This window comes from Parus major, chromosome 2, assembly GCF_001522545.3.
Source record: "Parus major isolate Abel chromosome 2, Parus_major1.1, whole genome shotgun sequence".
NCBI lineage: Eukaryota > Metazoa > Chordata > Aves > Passeriformes > Paridae > Parus > Parus major.
Window position 1 is genome coordinate 147,047,729 of NC_031769.1, and position 15,420 is coordinate 147,063,148.

Here is a 15,420-nt window from a genome sequence, read left to right on the forward strand (position 1 = left end):
CTTATCTTTTCAGTATGGTGACATAATGTTAATTTACACTGCCTGAAAATTCTTATTCCAAAGCACAGACAGTATTATCAGTACTTGGCTTAAGTAGAAAAGATAATTCTAAATTTGTAGCTCTGTTTTTCTCAGTATTTCTCATTTTTGTTTGGTTTCACCTCTTGGAGGGCAGTTTGAGATTACTGTTTGCCACTAAGCAAATATCATCCAGAAGGTGAACGAAAACATAATTAATTTTCATTTGAAGCTTTCAATCTTTTTATTTTTGTGATTGCTAAATTGCAAGGTCTCAGTTTTGCATGTGTAAAGGTAATAAAAATGAGCAAAACATCCTAATAAAAATGTATATTTATAAAAGATTTACTGTTAACTCCTTTGTGTCTCATAGGTTTTAGAGACCTACATGTTTCACTCTTTCCTTAAAGCTCGTCTGAACAGAAAGATGGATGCTTTTGCTCGGCTTGACTTGAGTACCCAGTCTGACGAGGACAGGTAGTTTTCTTATTTCCTATTCTGGTTTTGAATCTTCTGTTGGTATCAGTGATAAAAGTCCTTTTGACTCTGCTGATATGCAATCTATATCTATAAATCTATAAATAAGATTATGATTAATTGTTAACTCATTTAATTATGATTATTGTAAAATGGTTACATGAACAGATGGCTGTTGAAATTGTAGATTTGATACTATTATACAAAAAAAAAGGAAAAAAAAAACCCAGGCAGTAATTTAGTGTGTATACTAGTTTCAGAACTCAGTACACAATGTGTTATTTTTATTTTCCTCAGGTTAGATTTGATGTTTGCCACCCCCAGAAGGCTGACAATAGAGAAAATGGCTTCCAAGAGAATCAGCGCCGAGCGCAAGGCCAATCGGCGCATGGTGATCAGCATGCCCAACCTGCAGGACATCAAACTGCCAGAGGGCCCCATCAGGAACTCCTCACTTCGAAAAGTAGAAACAGATGTTGGTAAGGGAAGGCTGTGATGGACAAAGACACTTCTGTTGTCCTTTGGGGTGACATCACTGAGTAATTGTCACAGAAATACTGTCAGCTGCTGGGAAGAAATGATGGGCTGAGTCACTTTGAGCTGGGGCCTGTCTGTGCTTCCCCCTGCTTGTGAAGTCAGTCTGTTGTCTGGTGTAAGTTTTGCTGGACCACAAAAGAGTGATTGCTCCCAGTGGGATTGATATTGGAGAATTGATTCCTGAGTCCTTACCCACCTTAAGTCCAGTTCTCTACTACCTTTACTTTATACACAGACTTGGGCTTCTCTCTGTTTGGAAAAAACTCCATGAGGCCTTTTTTGCCTTTTTTTTTTAACTTTTTCAGAATTGATGTTATCTGATTTGGGAATATTCTCATAATAGGGGAGATAGATACAGAAATGTATTTGTGTCCCTAGCACATCTGTAATCCTTATTGTTTCTTGTAATTACTTGTTGCTGTTTGTTGGGGATTCTGTTTGTTGTTTGTAGTATTGATGGTTGTGAACATATTTACACTCCTTTCCTTGATCAAGGTACTCTCTTGTGGTTTATTTCTAGCTATGAGAACACCCTCCAAATCCATCACCACGTTCAAAATCCCTGAAATTCGCTTTCCCCTGATGTTCCAGTGTGTTCACTCCTACTACACAGACTTCTTCAACCACCTCAGCAAAGCTATCAGTACCTTACCCCCCGAGAACTCCGCATTGCTGGCAAGGTACTTCTACCTCCGGGGCCTTGTTAGCTTGATGCAAGGGAAACTACTAAATGCACTTTCTGACTTTCAGAACCTAGAAAAAACAGACTTAAGAATTTTCCCTACTGATCTTGTAAGAAAAATAGTGGAGACCCTGCCTCGCTCGGAGCGCTTGCAGGCAGACCGGAAACCTGAGCTCAAGAGGCTGATAAGTCGAGTGATGGAAAAACAAAGGGAAGTTCTGAAAATAGATGACCATGTAAAAAATTTCGAATTGCCAAAAACACACATGCAGCTGGATGACTTTGTGAAGAGAATTCAGGAGTCTGGGATTGTCAGGGATATAGACACTATCCACCGGTTATTCGATGCCCTGACAGTAGGTGAGTATAAGGTTGGTGGGGGTTTTTTGATTATTATTTAGCATGTCACACAAAAAAGGGAGATATACTCAAACCCTTCATGTTGGTTGGTCTATCAGTGCTCTGGGAAAGCTGAGCCCCATGTGCTTGAGCAGTGTGTCAGTGTTCCATTGTGGGGACACTTCACTGAGCAGCTGCTGCATGGAGGGAGGTTCCACTGACTTGTCCAGGGTCACCTGCCAAACAGAGAGACCCTTCCTGGGTGTCCTTTACCCACTACCAGCACCCTCACAGGACTCACATTAACAGCTTAAAGAAGAACACTCTCTATTTGTAAAATTATCAGAGGTTTGAGAATTGCTGGTTGTAGTACCTGACTACAAAAATACATTTTAAGCAATATATTATTTCAAAGCATTATATGGACAAGCTCTAATCCCCAGTAAGAGCCAGCTTGAAATAATGATTCAGTGTGCCCTAGAGTATGATTGTTACCCAGTAGGTGATCCTATGGGGGAGAAGACAGGTTCTTGTTGACAGATCCCAGAATTTATATGGAGTCTTCTCTAACTTCTTCCCATTCTTAACTCACTTTTATACTATTCCTTTATGTTTAGGTGGTGTTGGAGTGACTTTAGTCACATGTTTTACTCAGTGGGGGGTGGTTGTACCATGAGGGGGGTTTCTCAGGATAGTGCCTGAGATAACCTTGGGACGGGGACATGTGCCTAGAATGTCTATACTTACATGCACAATAAAGAGGCACAATTTGACAGTTACTGTCTTTCTAAACCCATCTTCCTGTACAAATCTGTGTAACAGTTTCTTACACTAAAGGGGTTTTAAAATTTTTTTAGGACAGCAGAAACAAATTGATCCTGAAACATTCAGAGATTTCTACAACTACTGGAAAGAAACTGAAGCAGAAGCTCAAGAGGTGAATCTGCCACCAGCAGTAATTGAACATCTAGATAAAAATGAATGTGTCTACAAGTTATCCTGCTCAGTTAAAACCAACTATGGTGTAGGGAAAATAGCTCTGACCCAGAAGCGTTTGTTCCTGTTGACTGAAGGAGGCCGTCCTGGCTATGTCCCCATTGCTGCTTTCAGGGATATAGAGGTGAGCATCAACCTTCTGTCCTGGCATGCCTGTGGATTCAGGTTGTGTCCCATTCTCCAGAATGAGCTGGCTCTCAACATGAAGTTTCAGTAAGAAGAGTAGGAAACAGTGCTGAAGTCTGGGGGTTTGGACTAAAAATTTCATGACTGATAATCAAGAGGTTATAACCTCAGAGAAATGTGCAGAGTGCAGCACATAGGATATGGAGTAGATAAGTTTAATAACATGAGCATTAAATGTGCTCATGTGACTGAGGTATCAGTGGGTCAGCTTATATCCACTGTAGAGCCAAGGCTGTATGATGTTTAAACTTACTTTCATAAATCCAGCTCTGCTTAATGGTGTGTATGAACAACTGAAAAAATCAGCTGTAATTAGAAAAAGCTGCCCTTTGGGCTGGGTGCTGAATCTTATCTGTTATTTGGGTTCATTGTCCTTGTTTTCTCTTTCCTGTAACTTTGCAGGATGTTAAGAGCACAACTGTAGCTTTCCTTCTTTTGAGAATACCTACTCTGAGGATTAAAACATTGTCTAAAAAAGAAGTCTTTGAAGCCAACCTTAAAACTGAGTGTGATCTCTGGTACCTGATAGTGAAAGAAATGTGGGCTGGAAAGAAAATGGCATATGATCACAAGGTATAAATATGGGAATTTGTAACCAAATAATATGTAGAATATGCTTTCTGTCTCTGTTCTAAATAATTCACGCACTAATCTTAGAATTTCATGGTGCTTCTCTCCCATGAAGAAAGATTCAGCTTGGAAATGGGTATCCACCCTGTGTCTGCTGTCTCTTTTTATATGGTTTTGATTGCACATCCTGTTGGTTGTGTCAGATCTGAAGTAGTATTACAGTAACACTGGCTTCTGACTCCCTGCTCCAACACCTTGCTTGGAACATGGGATGTGGGAGTGGGGTCTGACAGCAAGTGACAGGAATTGTACTGCAGGGCAGCAACTCTCTGGTGCTTGTGCTAAGCATGACACGTGTTATGATTTTGAGCATGGTGTCTTGTAGGAATAATGAGCAAGAGATAAACTACAATAAGACTTCTGTCTTTAGGATCCTCAGTATATCCAGCAAGCGCTGACAAATGTTCTCCTGATGGATGCTGTGGTTGGTGCCCTGCAGTCCTCCAAAAGCATCTATGCAGCCTCTAAACTGTCTTATTTTGACAGGATGAAAAATGAAGGTCAGTCACAGCAATGCTACAAAAGCCTGTTGGTATTGCATCATCTCTTTCTGCTCTTTCAGTGCATATTCTGTTTTTCAAACTGGTTATATGTAGAAATAGAAAAATACATTAGCCTGATTGTACTTTCACAAATGCAATTTATTTAATAGTAAGTACAAATTTTAGGGTGGGTTCTTTTTTTTTTTTTTTTTTCTTTTTTTCTTTTTATTCCCCCCACCCTTTTTTTTCATTTTTTGTTTTGGTGTTTGCTTTTGTCTCCATCTTGGATGCTGTGTTTTTGTCTTGGTTTTTCAGACTCCTTGTGTAGTGGAGTTCATTCATTTATACAAATGGTGTTTGGGCTTTCAGCTAAAGCTAGAGGGAAAGAAAAGTGAGAAATGTGAATGAATGGTGTCGGATTGCTATCTCATAAGAAGTGTAGTTCTATTTCAGGCTTAAATGTACACTTCATTACCTTCTAAAAATCTATTTTAGTGCCTATGATGGTCCCCAAAACAACTTCAGAGACACTAAAGCATAAGATCAACCCCTCAGCTGGTGAGACATTTCCACAGGCAATAGATGTCTTGCTTTATACACCAGGTAAGGTGATGTATTGCTCTCTTTAGGGTAGTCCAGCTTTAATTAGCCTATAAAGCACATTATCTTATAACACCTGGTATTATGTCTGCCTAATGTGTTCACATTCTGACATGGATTGGTTGTGTGTTGAATACTAAACCAGAAAAACAATTTAAAAAGAACTGTAATGTTGCATATTAAGATACTCCAAGGCATAGTTTTCAGTGTCTTAATTTGCCTTTCTCTGCACATGTGCCTTATCACAGACTTCAATTCTGTGTTAATGGGCTGATTTCTCATTAAGATTTCTGGCTCGCTTACTGAGCTGGGTGGATGGATGGATGATGCTCCCCCATTGATCAATATTCATTGTTAGGTTTTAATTTTTCAGTAGAGTCCTGTGGGGGAGTTAGTTTGAACCACAGTGCAAGGAATAGTGTGGAGGGTGTTGGATTCAGTGGTGCTTTTCTTTCTTCATAGTATGAGAGGCTTTGATGGAGTAGACAAGAGTGGATTTTTTAGTTATGTTTATAGGTCTTAAAAGCCTTCCTGCAATCTCAGTGAGCTGAGCTCTTAGTCATCAATGAAAGAAATTATCTCTGCTCTGAGTATCTTTGGAGTGTGAGATTAAATCATTGGGTGAACTCAGCAAATAGATGATAACAAGCACAAATGCATTGTGAGAACTGTGTCAGTCAGTAACTGATGTAAATTCCAGAAGATGCATTTCATTACCCACCTGCTCTGCCTAATAATGGCTTTCCCACAGATTTCCAAAAGTACTGCTTTCTTTTACCTTTCTCATATTCTCTGCTTTATTTCTAGGGCATCTTGACCCTTCAGAAAGACTGGACAATGCTCATCCAAAACTCTGGTGTGCTTTAAGTGAGGGGAAGGTGGTGGTCTTTGATGCCTCTACCTGGTCTATCCAGCAACACTGCTTCAAAATGGGCCGCTCTAAACTGGTAAGACTGGCAGAGGATCACAACTCCTGCTTCATCTGGGTGTGTTTTTGTTGTTGTAGCCTGTCTGATCCCGAATCACATGGTTTGTTTAAAGTTGTTGAGTAGTTTGGGCTTCAGTTAACCTGGAAAAGTGGAGATTTTTGAAAGGAGGCTAAGTGAGTTATTTATAAAACAAGTCAACTGATGAGAAGTGATAGATGGGATTTGGGAGGGCTCGATGGGTTCTTGGGGCAGGAAAGCAGAATTGAAACAGTTGAGGAAAAAGAATAAAAGACAATTACCCAAAGAGAAGATGAGAAGGGGAATCATAGGAATAAATAAAAATTCACCCATACTGAAGAACTGGAGATTGGGAAGAGGTGGGAGGAAACCAGGCAGATGCTATTGAAAGAGCGATAGAGCTCTAAAAGTGTCTCACCAGCAGATGAAAGGGAGTGCTTTGTGAAAGACCACCTGAAAGAGTAACTCTGTGAAAAGGGAATCTGAACCAGGCATACAGCCTGGGTGAAAAACACACAGTAGAGAGAACACACAGGAAAAGGACAGAGAGAGCTCGCTCTGGATGAGTGTGGGAGAGAGTCGAAAAGGGAGGGGTAAAGCTGATGGTGAAGAGCTGGGTGGAGGAAAGATGGAATTCCAGAAGAGTCAGATACCCAAAAGAAGACAAAAAAAGCTGGCAAGTGATGGCTGAAGGGAGATAAATGAAGAGTTTGTGATGGAGGGGAAGGACATTCCAGAGACAGTAGAGGAGACAGTATTTTCTTAAACACTACTTTTAGCTGAAGTAGGAAGTGTAGATATATTGAATTAGGTTGGCTTCCAATCCAGAGGAAAGGAGCACACTAACTTCTGTGGTGCCCCTGATCTCATCTGTAACTTTTACTTCATTTGGGCCAGGAAGCACATCTTTAGTCAGTCCCTAAGATAAATTATTAATCCTATTTACTGAAGGATAGGTTTTGCAAAGAGATCTGTCTTCTCATTATTTATAGAGCAAAGGATGGAACACTGGAGAAAAAGGTTGTCATCTCCTACAGTGATCACCAGCAAACTGTAGCATCTGAATATAGCCTTTCCATGCTACATTAAAGACTGATTTCTCTTCTAGGCTTCATTTAACTCAGCTTTTTCTCCCCAGACTTGCATGGTCATGGTGGAACAGAGTCAAGTGTGGATTGGTTCTCAGGACTCCATTATTTATATCATCAACACCCACAGTATGTCTTGTAATAAGCAACTGAATGATCATCGCTCTGATGTTACAGACATCATCGTGGACAAGAAGAATGGAACATCCAGGTAGATTTGATTTGATTTTCCTACATGTTGAAAGAATTTATTATTTTAAATGGGAGGATTTATCCTGCTAATAAAGTCTTCATCTAGCTCATTTGTGTAGCTCCCATATTGTGTATGTCAGCTAAGAATTTCCTTTTAAAATAAAGAGCACTGTGTAGTTTGGAGCAAAGAGGATAAAGGAATGCTCTTTTGGACGAGGATGAAAACAGCCAGGAACTGGCAGCATCCAGTGAAGAATTGATACAGATGCAGTTTAAAGACCATTTCACTTTTGCTTTGAGCATGTCATTGACTACATGTTTACAGCACGCTTCTGGCTTTTCCTGCCTGATAATAAAATAAATAATACATTATTGTTTGTTCAGGCAATGTGCTTTTGATCTTTTGGTAGCACTGGGAAGAGTGTTGGCTGAAGGTCTTAACCTGCTGTCTTCCCATGGGAAAAGCATCTGCAGGGTCAATAGGTCTGTCAGTGGTAAAGCAGGTGTAACTGGGTTTCAGGCAGAATTTGTTTAAGTGTTGTTGGAACCTTCTGAAAAATGTTTGCTCATTCTAAGACAACAAATGTTAAAGGTAAAAAGAAAAGGGATAGTATAATTTGTTTTCTCAGGTGCAGTAACAAAGAAGAACAGTTTGAGATATTTTGGTTCTAACTCAACAGAAAATCCATTAGGCAAGATTGTTCAGAAAAATTATAGGGAAAGTTTTGTTTTGCTGAGGATGTAACGTGCTCTCATTCACTGAACACTCAGCCTGCAGTGTTTCTAGTTATTACAGACTTTGCAAAGGATAATCTCAAAGATAATTAAAATATGAACATTAATTTGGCTTACAGTAAAATTGGTTATTTTGCAAGTAAGTCTCTTCTGTGTGTGCACTCTTTTCTGAACATGAAAGCACACTACACTTATTTTTATAATCTCTGCCGGCAGTGAAGCGTATTCCAGCAGTTTAGATGGAATGGTGATTGCTTGGAACATCAGCACTCTCAAAGTGAACCATGCCTTTCAGCTGCCCTGCCAAAATCTCACCTCTATGAAGCTTCATAATGACCAACTGTGGTGCTGTAAGTCCCTTCCTGAAATCATAATAATTACAAAAATCATCTTCACATAAAGAAACAAGACAGTTGTGCTGTCACAAACAAGTTGCTGGTTGTTCCATTTTATTTTGCTTTCTTCATCCATGTTTTGTAGAGATGGAAGAAGTGGGCACTTCTCTTACTAACTCTGTATCTTTATCTGTATTGAAGGTACCAGAAGTTGCATTCTTGTAGTGACAACTCACGAGTTTCAACCGCAGATGAAGATCGATCACCATCTGAAGGATGTGTGTTCCTCTTTTCTTGGCTTCCAGCTCTTTCCAGAGGTATTGCACTTACTCTGTTGATACAGTTTAAACCATGTGTCATTACATGATATAATGATGTCATAACCATGTGGCATTAAATCCCCTGATTATCTTGATACATTTTTAATACATTTTTTGATACATTTCATACATAGTCAGCAGTGCTTAAATGTATCTTTCTGTGCTTTAGAGAGATGAAGTGTGGGCATCTTACTCCAGGAGTAGTGACCTGTATATTTGGAGCACCAAGGACATTTCAAATACACCTCAAAAGATTCATCTTCAGGATTGCTCTGAGATTACTTGTATGATAAGAGTTAAAAATCAGGTGAGAGACGTCTGGGCTGCTTTTGCCTCTTGTGGATTTCTTTACTGAGGTTTTGTTTGTTGCAGCTATCATGGGCTGTCATTGCTTTCTCACTGGGTGGGTACATAAGTACACAAGGTTTGGAATTCCTCTTTGAAATCAGAGAAGCTAAAGACTGCCCAACACAAATGGGTGTTGAAGGTATACCCCAAAATGGATGGCAAACCAAGCCCCTCATTAGTAATTAAATGTGTGGTGACATTTATTAGCCATTGACATTTCCAGGAAACTGTAGAAACTGAAAGTTTAGGTCCTTTGATATTTTATCTCAGGGCTTTTCTCAGACAGCCTTGAAAAAAGGTTACCAGACAAACAACAAATGCCAATTAATTGGCCTGTTTTTGTAGATGACCTTTTCCTTGATTAGTTACCACATCCTAATTCAAGACAGACCAAAGGACCCAATGGATTCCTGCCAGCATCTTGTGTCCCTGTCACTGTTGGCCTCTGTGTACCTGCTTTTATCAGGAGCTGTGCAAATGACTGTAGTTGTACTACCACAGGGGCCCATTCAGAGTTACTTTGCAAATAAATAGCTAATGTATATAATGTAATAGCTAAAAGTTGCTAGGAAAGCAACTTCTGGAATCTTTCAGGTTTTCCCTCCTTCCTCAAAAATTATTTTTTAAAAATGGAATAGGGAAGTTTTCTCTGTATTCAGCCTTTGGTTTGATTTTGTACTAAAATGGAAAATCATTTTAGGACATTCTTCCCCAAGGCAGAGATTGATATATTTAACCTCTGTTTCAAGAGAGTGAGAGGATTGTTTGGAACCCCCAAGGCATTAAGCTCTCTTTTGTTATGCTGAAGAACTTGGTTCTTTTCTCTTCCCTTCTTTAAGTAATTTATGAATAAGTTAAACAATACCAAGCCCAGTACTGACCCTTGGGGGGCCCCACTGGTGACAGGTTCCTGTGCCACCATTCACACTCCTGTTCCCTCTACACAGCAATAAGTTATGGGCAGGGAACTTGCAGCCTGGCAAAGGCTCACAACAAGATTGGTAGGGATGTCAGTCACAGGCTTTAATTAAAAACAAGCCATTACTTTTCTTTAGGAAACTGGAGAGAAACACATCCTGCATACTGTGTATGTCTGAAATGGGATGTGTTCTGTCTGGAACCTCAGCCTATATCTTTTATTGTCTATTATTTGATCAAGTCTCTGTGGCTCTGATTTCATTTTGAACTTTCTGGTGCCACAGTTCCCTGGAGAGCAGCAGGTTCATGAATTTTACTGCCAGCTCTCTACAGAGAAGTACTTTCTTCTCAGTGAAACTGAACTATTGCTGGTTCCCACATGTCCCTAACTTCCTTAATTTCAGGGTGGAACAGTTGTTCTAGATTCAGCTTATCTGCACTTCTGTTAGTTTGTAAACCTTTTGTAAAGGCCCCTTAGCTGCCTTCTCTCCAACCTAAGGAGTCCTGGCTTTTCCATCCTCCCTGTGAGGAAGGTGAGGCCCTGACACAGACTGCCCAGAGAAGCTGTGGCTGCCCCATCCCGTTCAAGGCCAGGTTGGATGGAGCTCTGAGCAACCTTGTCTCGTGGAAGCTGTCCCTGACCACGGCAGGGGGTTGAAATGAGATCTTTAAAGTCCCCTTCAACCCAAGCCATTTTCTGATCTTAGCTCATGCAACACCAAAGTCAGTTCCTTTCTCTTGACAGTTTTTCTCTTCCCTGGATTTTCCCTGCTCTTGCAGTGCAAGGGCACACTGTGCCTTACACAGGGGTAAGGGAGAGCAGCCCCTGCCAGCACGATCAGCACCTGAACATCCCAGCATGGGACACAGGGGGTTTCCTGAACTGAGGAAACCAGAGGGGAGCAGAGACACCACCAGGAGCCCTCAGCTCATGCCACAGGAGCTGAGATGAGACCTGGAGGGGGTCAGGAGCAATGGTGGCCAAGCCCCTTATTTATATTGATGAGGAAATTTTCAGTGTTTCCCTTTTCCAGCCAAGCATGAGGGAACTCTCACTGTACCAGTGTGCCACATAAACCTCCTTGACTGTATCCTGGACTGAAATGTGAAATAGAGAAAATGGCTGTGGGTTTGTTTTGTTCCCCCAGCTGTGGGTTGGCAGCAGTGGGAGGCTGCAGGGCAAGAGCAAAGGGAAGATCTACGTGGTCAGTGCTGAGAGGAAGAGTGTGGAGAAGGAGCTGGTTGGCCATGCCGATGCGGTGAAGGCGCTGTGCTCGGCAGAGGACAGGTACGTCCTCAGCGGCTCTGGGAAGGAAGAAGGGAAGATTGCCATTTGGAAGGCCGGATAGCCACGCTATTCCAAATGTGTTTGCCTCCTGTGGGGAAAGGCAAAGACCTGGGACTGTGTTTACTTCAGCATTTTGCATCTAATTCAACCACCCGCCAGTGTTATTGTCTTGTATTTATTTGGTTTCCGTCCCTGTGTTGTAAAAAATGGAAATCAAAGTAAATCTCCCCTCACACCATGTCCTGCTCCTGCACATTTGGCAGAGGAACAGAAATGGGAGAAGACAGGTCACTCTCTTGGAACTGGACATGAGGTGATGTGGAGGGCTGGGGTTACCTGCCTTGGGAACACCAGAGCCAGCTCAGTAATTCCATGGGAGGTCTCTCTCAGCAGTGCAAGCTTGCTTAAAAAAAGGATTTGTTGATGTCTTTATAGCCTGTAATAGGTGGAAAAGGACACTGAAAGGAAAAAAACAAGTGCATTGGGACTTAGAGTTGTCACTGTGATCATCTTTCTGAACTCAGAGCTGTAGGTGGACAGTGTCCCTTACCCTTGGTGGGATTTCTGGGGCTGTTTTGTTTAAAATGTGGGCACAGACAAGCTCTCCCCAACAGCACTGAAAGCTCCTCCAGCTGAAGCAAGGTATTTCCAATGAATATTTTAGTTTTTAAATGTATTTTTTCTTTGAATCAATGCACAGCACTTGGCATTGGAAACAGTTTGTGAAACTGATTCTTTTTTATCTGAAGCATTAATTTATTTAATTTCTGTATATATTATACTTGCTTTTGGAACCACCTCTCAGTCCCTGTGCAGACCAACCTCTGCCCCTCTTCCCTTCTGTTCCTGTGTCTGCAATTAGAAGAACTGTTGTTCTTTTGGGTAGACCCTGCTTAATTTTTAAATTTTGCACAATTCTATAACCCTTCCTCAATCCCTGGAGTGAGCACCAGGGGCTGCAGCCTGGAAGAGTCTCCAGAGCAGCATTCCCTGATTGGTGCCTGATGCAGAGTGGTTTTCCTGCATTTATCTGCAGCTAAAACAATAAATCTGTGCACAATAGTTTTATCTACATCAGTGAAGAGTGGAAAACAGTGTCTAAAGGACTGTAAATAGACGGACAAAATGGGCTGCTACTTTTCTTAATAAATATAAACCAGTGTAGGGCTAAATAGAATGGTATAAACAACTGGAAAATATTATGAGTAGAAATTTTGTGACTCTGTATAATATTTCTGCTGACGAAAGTTTTTATCATATCATGGTAACAGAAATTTTATGTTTTTAGCTTTTGTATCTATTTAAGAATATTAAACACTATATTGATACTCTGGCCTCTGTACTTTGTTCTGTGTAACTTGATACTCAAGAATAATGATAGCACTGATTTCCATCCTCTCTGTGTGCTGTAAAGAATAATTGCCTAGTGGGGTTTTCTCTCTGCATGTTCTCCTTTCTGAAAGCTTCTGCTGTATCATGTCCCCTTTTGAGCCCCATATCTGTGACATTCAGGTCCCTTCTTTCCTCCCCAGGCTCCATCAGACTTCTTGGGGTAAGTGACAGGAATTTACTGAATTCAAAGACACACAAGGGCTATTCATGAACTTTTCCTGGCTAGAAAAATGAACCAGCTGCACCAACCTGCTGCCCACCTGTTGCTGTTTTCATTGATTTTCATTCCTGGCATACCTTTTAAACCTGGTTTTGTCTTCTTACCTGTTTTTTAAGTGCTCACTGACTATTTTAGCTTTGCTCCAGCATTTGGCTGTGGTAATGGACCTGCAGTCACAGCACTGTGAGGTCCTGTTCATTTCTCACTAGAGTTTCAGGTACTTCCTGTGGGCCCCTTGGTGGTGGGAAGGCACAGCTGAAGGACCCTCTGAGCTCCTCAGAGCCCATCACTGCCCTGCTGCCAGCTGAGAGCTTATCAGGTGTAGTTGCCTCTCTGAGTCACTGTCTCCTGGCAAAGGGAGCAGGAGCTGCTCCTGGCAGGAGAAGGGAGGCTGTGAGTGACTGGACTGAGCACACCCCATTCCTCTCTGGCCCTAAGGCTGTGCTGCTGTTGGGGTTGGTCAGGCTCTGTCTGAGGCTCTGTGTCCAGCTTCTGCTGCCATCCCCTTCTCTCAGGGTAATGTTGCCTGTTTCTTGGAAACCTCAAGGCTAATTTTTGTTCAGCTCCTTTTTGCCATTGTTTCTTTTTCCTGATTTCCTGACCTGAAAAACCTGAGGGGAGCAGAGAGACCTGCCAGGAGCCCACAGTGTTCTTGGTCCTGTGATCCAGTTTTTGGAGGCACTGTGTAGAGAAGGGAGCTGGACTCAATGATCCATGTAGGTCACTTCCAATTTGAGCTGTTTTGTGATTCTTTGATCAAACCAGGGGATGGCAGTGTCTGCTTCCAGAAATAACCCAGCTGTGGAGATGGAAGCCACTTGAGTATTTAGGCTGTTATGTGCTGGCTGTGATCTATTGTGATCAACAGGGCCATGCAGGGAGGGAGGAAACAGCCCCTTCCTCTGCCTCCCAGCCTGTGCTCACAGGCTGCTGGGGGGTTTCATGGGAGAAGACCCCATTTTCCTTCAGTGCCAGTTGAGCTCTTTTGGAAGCAAATGGAACTAAACCCATCCTCCTGCCCTGATGTGCATTCCTAACGTGTCTGCATCCATTTTGTCTGCCACTGTAACCTGCAGGATTCCTCCTGGCATTTCCTTCCATCTCCATGGTGAGTTCCCTGGTGTCTTGGCACAGGTCCCCTGCTCATGGGAAGCAGTGGGTGACCCTGTGCCACCCCAGCTGTCAGGACAGGGACACTGCTGCACAGATGGACGGAATGCTACCACCAGCCACTCTTGTCCCCAGGTTTGGCCCACTTCCCTGCTTGAAACTCATCTCTGGCCCTGCTGGATGGCTGCCCCTAGCCCCTTTTTGGGATGTGAAGGGCTGCCCAGCACATGGGACCCCAGTGAGAGGGGATGTGGGGTGTTACCTGGAAGGTGATGAAATCCCCTAGGCACAGTCCATGTCCCCAGTGAGCTTTGTGTGCAATGAGTGTTACACAGCCAGGCTGACACTGCTGGGGGCTGGGACTGCATGAGGTCTTGGCTGGTGATGGACAGGGGGACCATGTGCCAATGGATGTGGGGACAGTGTGCCACTCCCCAGGATGGGAGATACCCCGGCTGCTGCAAAGCCTGGAGAATGCAGGGACTGGCCCCACTTGGGCAGACTGGGCTGGGGGAGGGATGATACTGGTTTGTTGGTTGTTCTTGGTCCAAACTGGGATGTAGAGGCAGTGCTGGAGCAGCTACTCTCCAGGCTGTTCTGAACCACTCCGAGGCCAGTTTGGGTTATTCTGTAATGAGCAACAGCTCCAGGAATGACCCGGCTCTACTGTCCTCACCCCCACCACAGGATGCTCCAGCCAGCCCAGGCCCACCATCCCGCTGCCAGCCTAAGCAGGGACCTGCTTCTCTTGGACAAGAATCACTGAGTCCCACTCCCAGGGCCAGGGATGGGTCACATCCCCTGAGCAGAGAAGAGGGATCACCCTAAAGGAACAACAGCATCCAAGAGGTTTCTGCTTTTTGTCCCTCTCCAGGCCTCATCCTGCCATGGTGCTGGAAGGGATCAAGAAGGCTTCCCCTGCTCCTACCCTTGGCACAGGGATGTAAGATAATTCCTGGCAATTAATCTTCCCCTCACTTTGGGCTCTCCAGGTACAGTCCCTCAAGGTGAGGATAAGCCCAAGACTCTGCTGGGCAGAGTGGGGGCAGATTGGGAAGCTCTTGCCCTCATTATTTGCTCCCATACTTCATAGTAGCTACTAGAAAGTAACTCAGCTCTATCCCACCCAAATGCAACACAGACCCTCTCTGGATGTCCTGGCTCCTGCAGCAGTGGGGGAGGACACCATTTTCCACTCTACTGGTGAAAAAGTGACTGCATAGGCTGGGTCTGATGTAGAATTTATTGTTTTATGTTTTCACTTCTTCCTTAAACTCATGTACAAGGAAAAGTATGTGGATGAGCTTTGTTCACCAAAATGGGAATTACCTCAAGTGCCAGAGTCCTCACTTAGGATGTGAGAGGTACTGGCATTGAAGGCTGCATTTCCTTGCATTGGATAATGTCCTAGTGTGAAAACCCCAAAGTGGGTAGCACTGTCGAGTTGCTGGAGGGTAGGAGTGTTCTGTGAGCAAATGTGGCCAGGCTGGATGGATGGTGTGAGGCCATCAGGGTGAGGTTCCAGAAGAGCAAGGTCTTGGTCCTGCCCTTGCATCCCAAGGAGCCCCTGCAGTGCCCCA

General features: G+C 43.0%; 1 protein-coding gene across 1 annotated transcript in view; it reads left to right on the forward strand.

Moving 5' to 3' along the window:
- DENND3 (DENN domain containing 3) overlaps positions 1–12,451 on the forward strand; it is a 31,612-nt gene extending 19,161 nt beyond the window's left edge. Inside the window, exons 11-23 of the mRNA XM_015619680.3 lie at positions 392–495; positions 793–974; positions 1,553–2,074; positions 2,911–3,173; positions 3,638–3,808; positions 4,236–4,365; positions 4,843–4,950; positions 5,755–5,894; positions 7,033–7,193; positions 8,126–8,259; positions 8,446–8,561; positions 8,734–8,871; positions 10,979–12,451. Of these exons, the coding sequence (XP_015475166.1) occupies positions 392–495; positions 793–974; positions 1,553–2,074; positions 2,911–3,173; positions 3,638–3,808; positions 4,236–4,365; positions 4,843–4,950; positions 5,755–5,894; positions 7,033–7,193; positions 8,126–8,259; positions 8,446–8,561; positions 8,734–8,871; positions 10,979–11,179 (2,370 nt within the window). The 3' untranslated portion in view covers positions 11,180–12,451. The remainder of the gene's footprint in view (positions 1–391; positions 496–792; positions 975–1,552; positions 2,075–2,910; positions 3,174–3,637; positions 3,809–4,235; positions 4,366–4,842; positions 4,951–5,754; positions 5,895–7,032; positions 7,194–8,125; positions 8,260–8,445; positions 8,562–8,733; positions 8,872–10,978) is intronic.
- Positions 12,452–15,420: the final 2,969 nt, after the last annotated feature.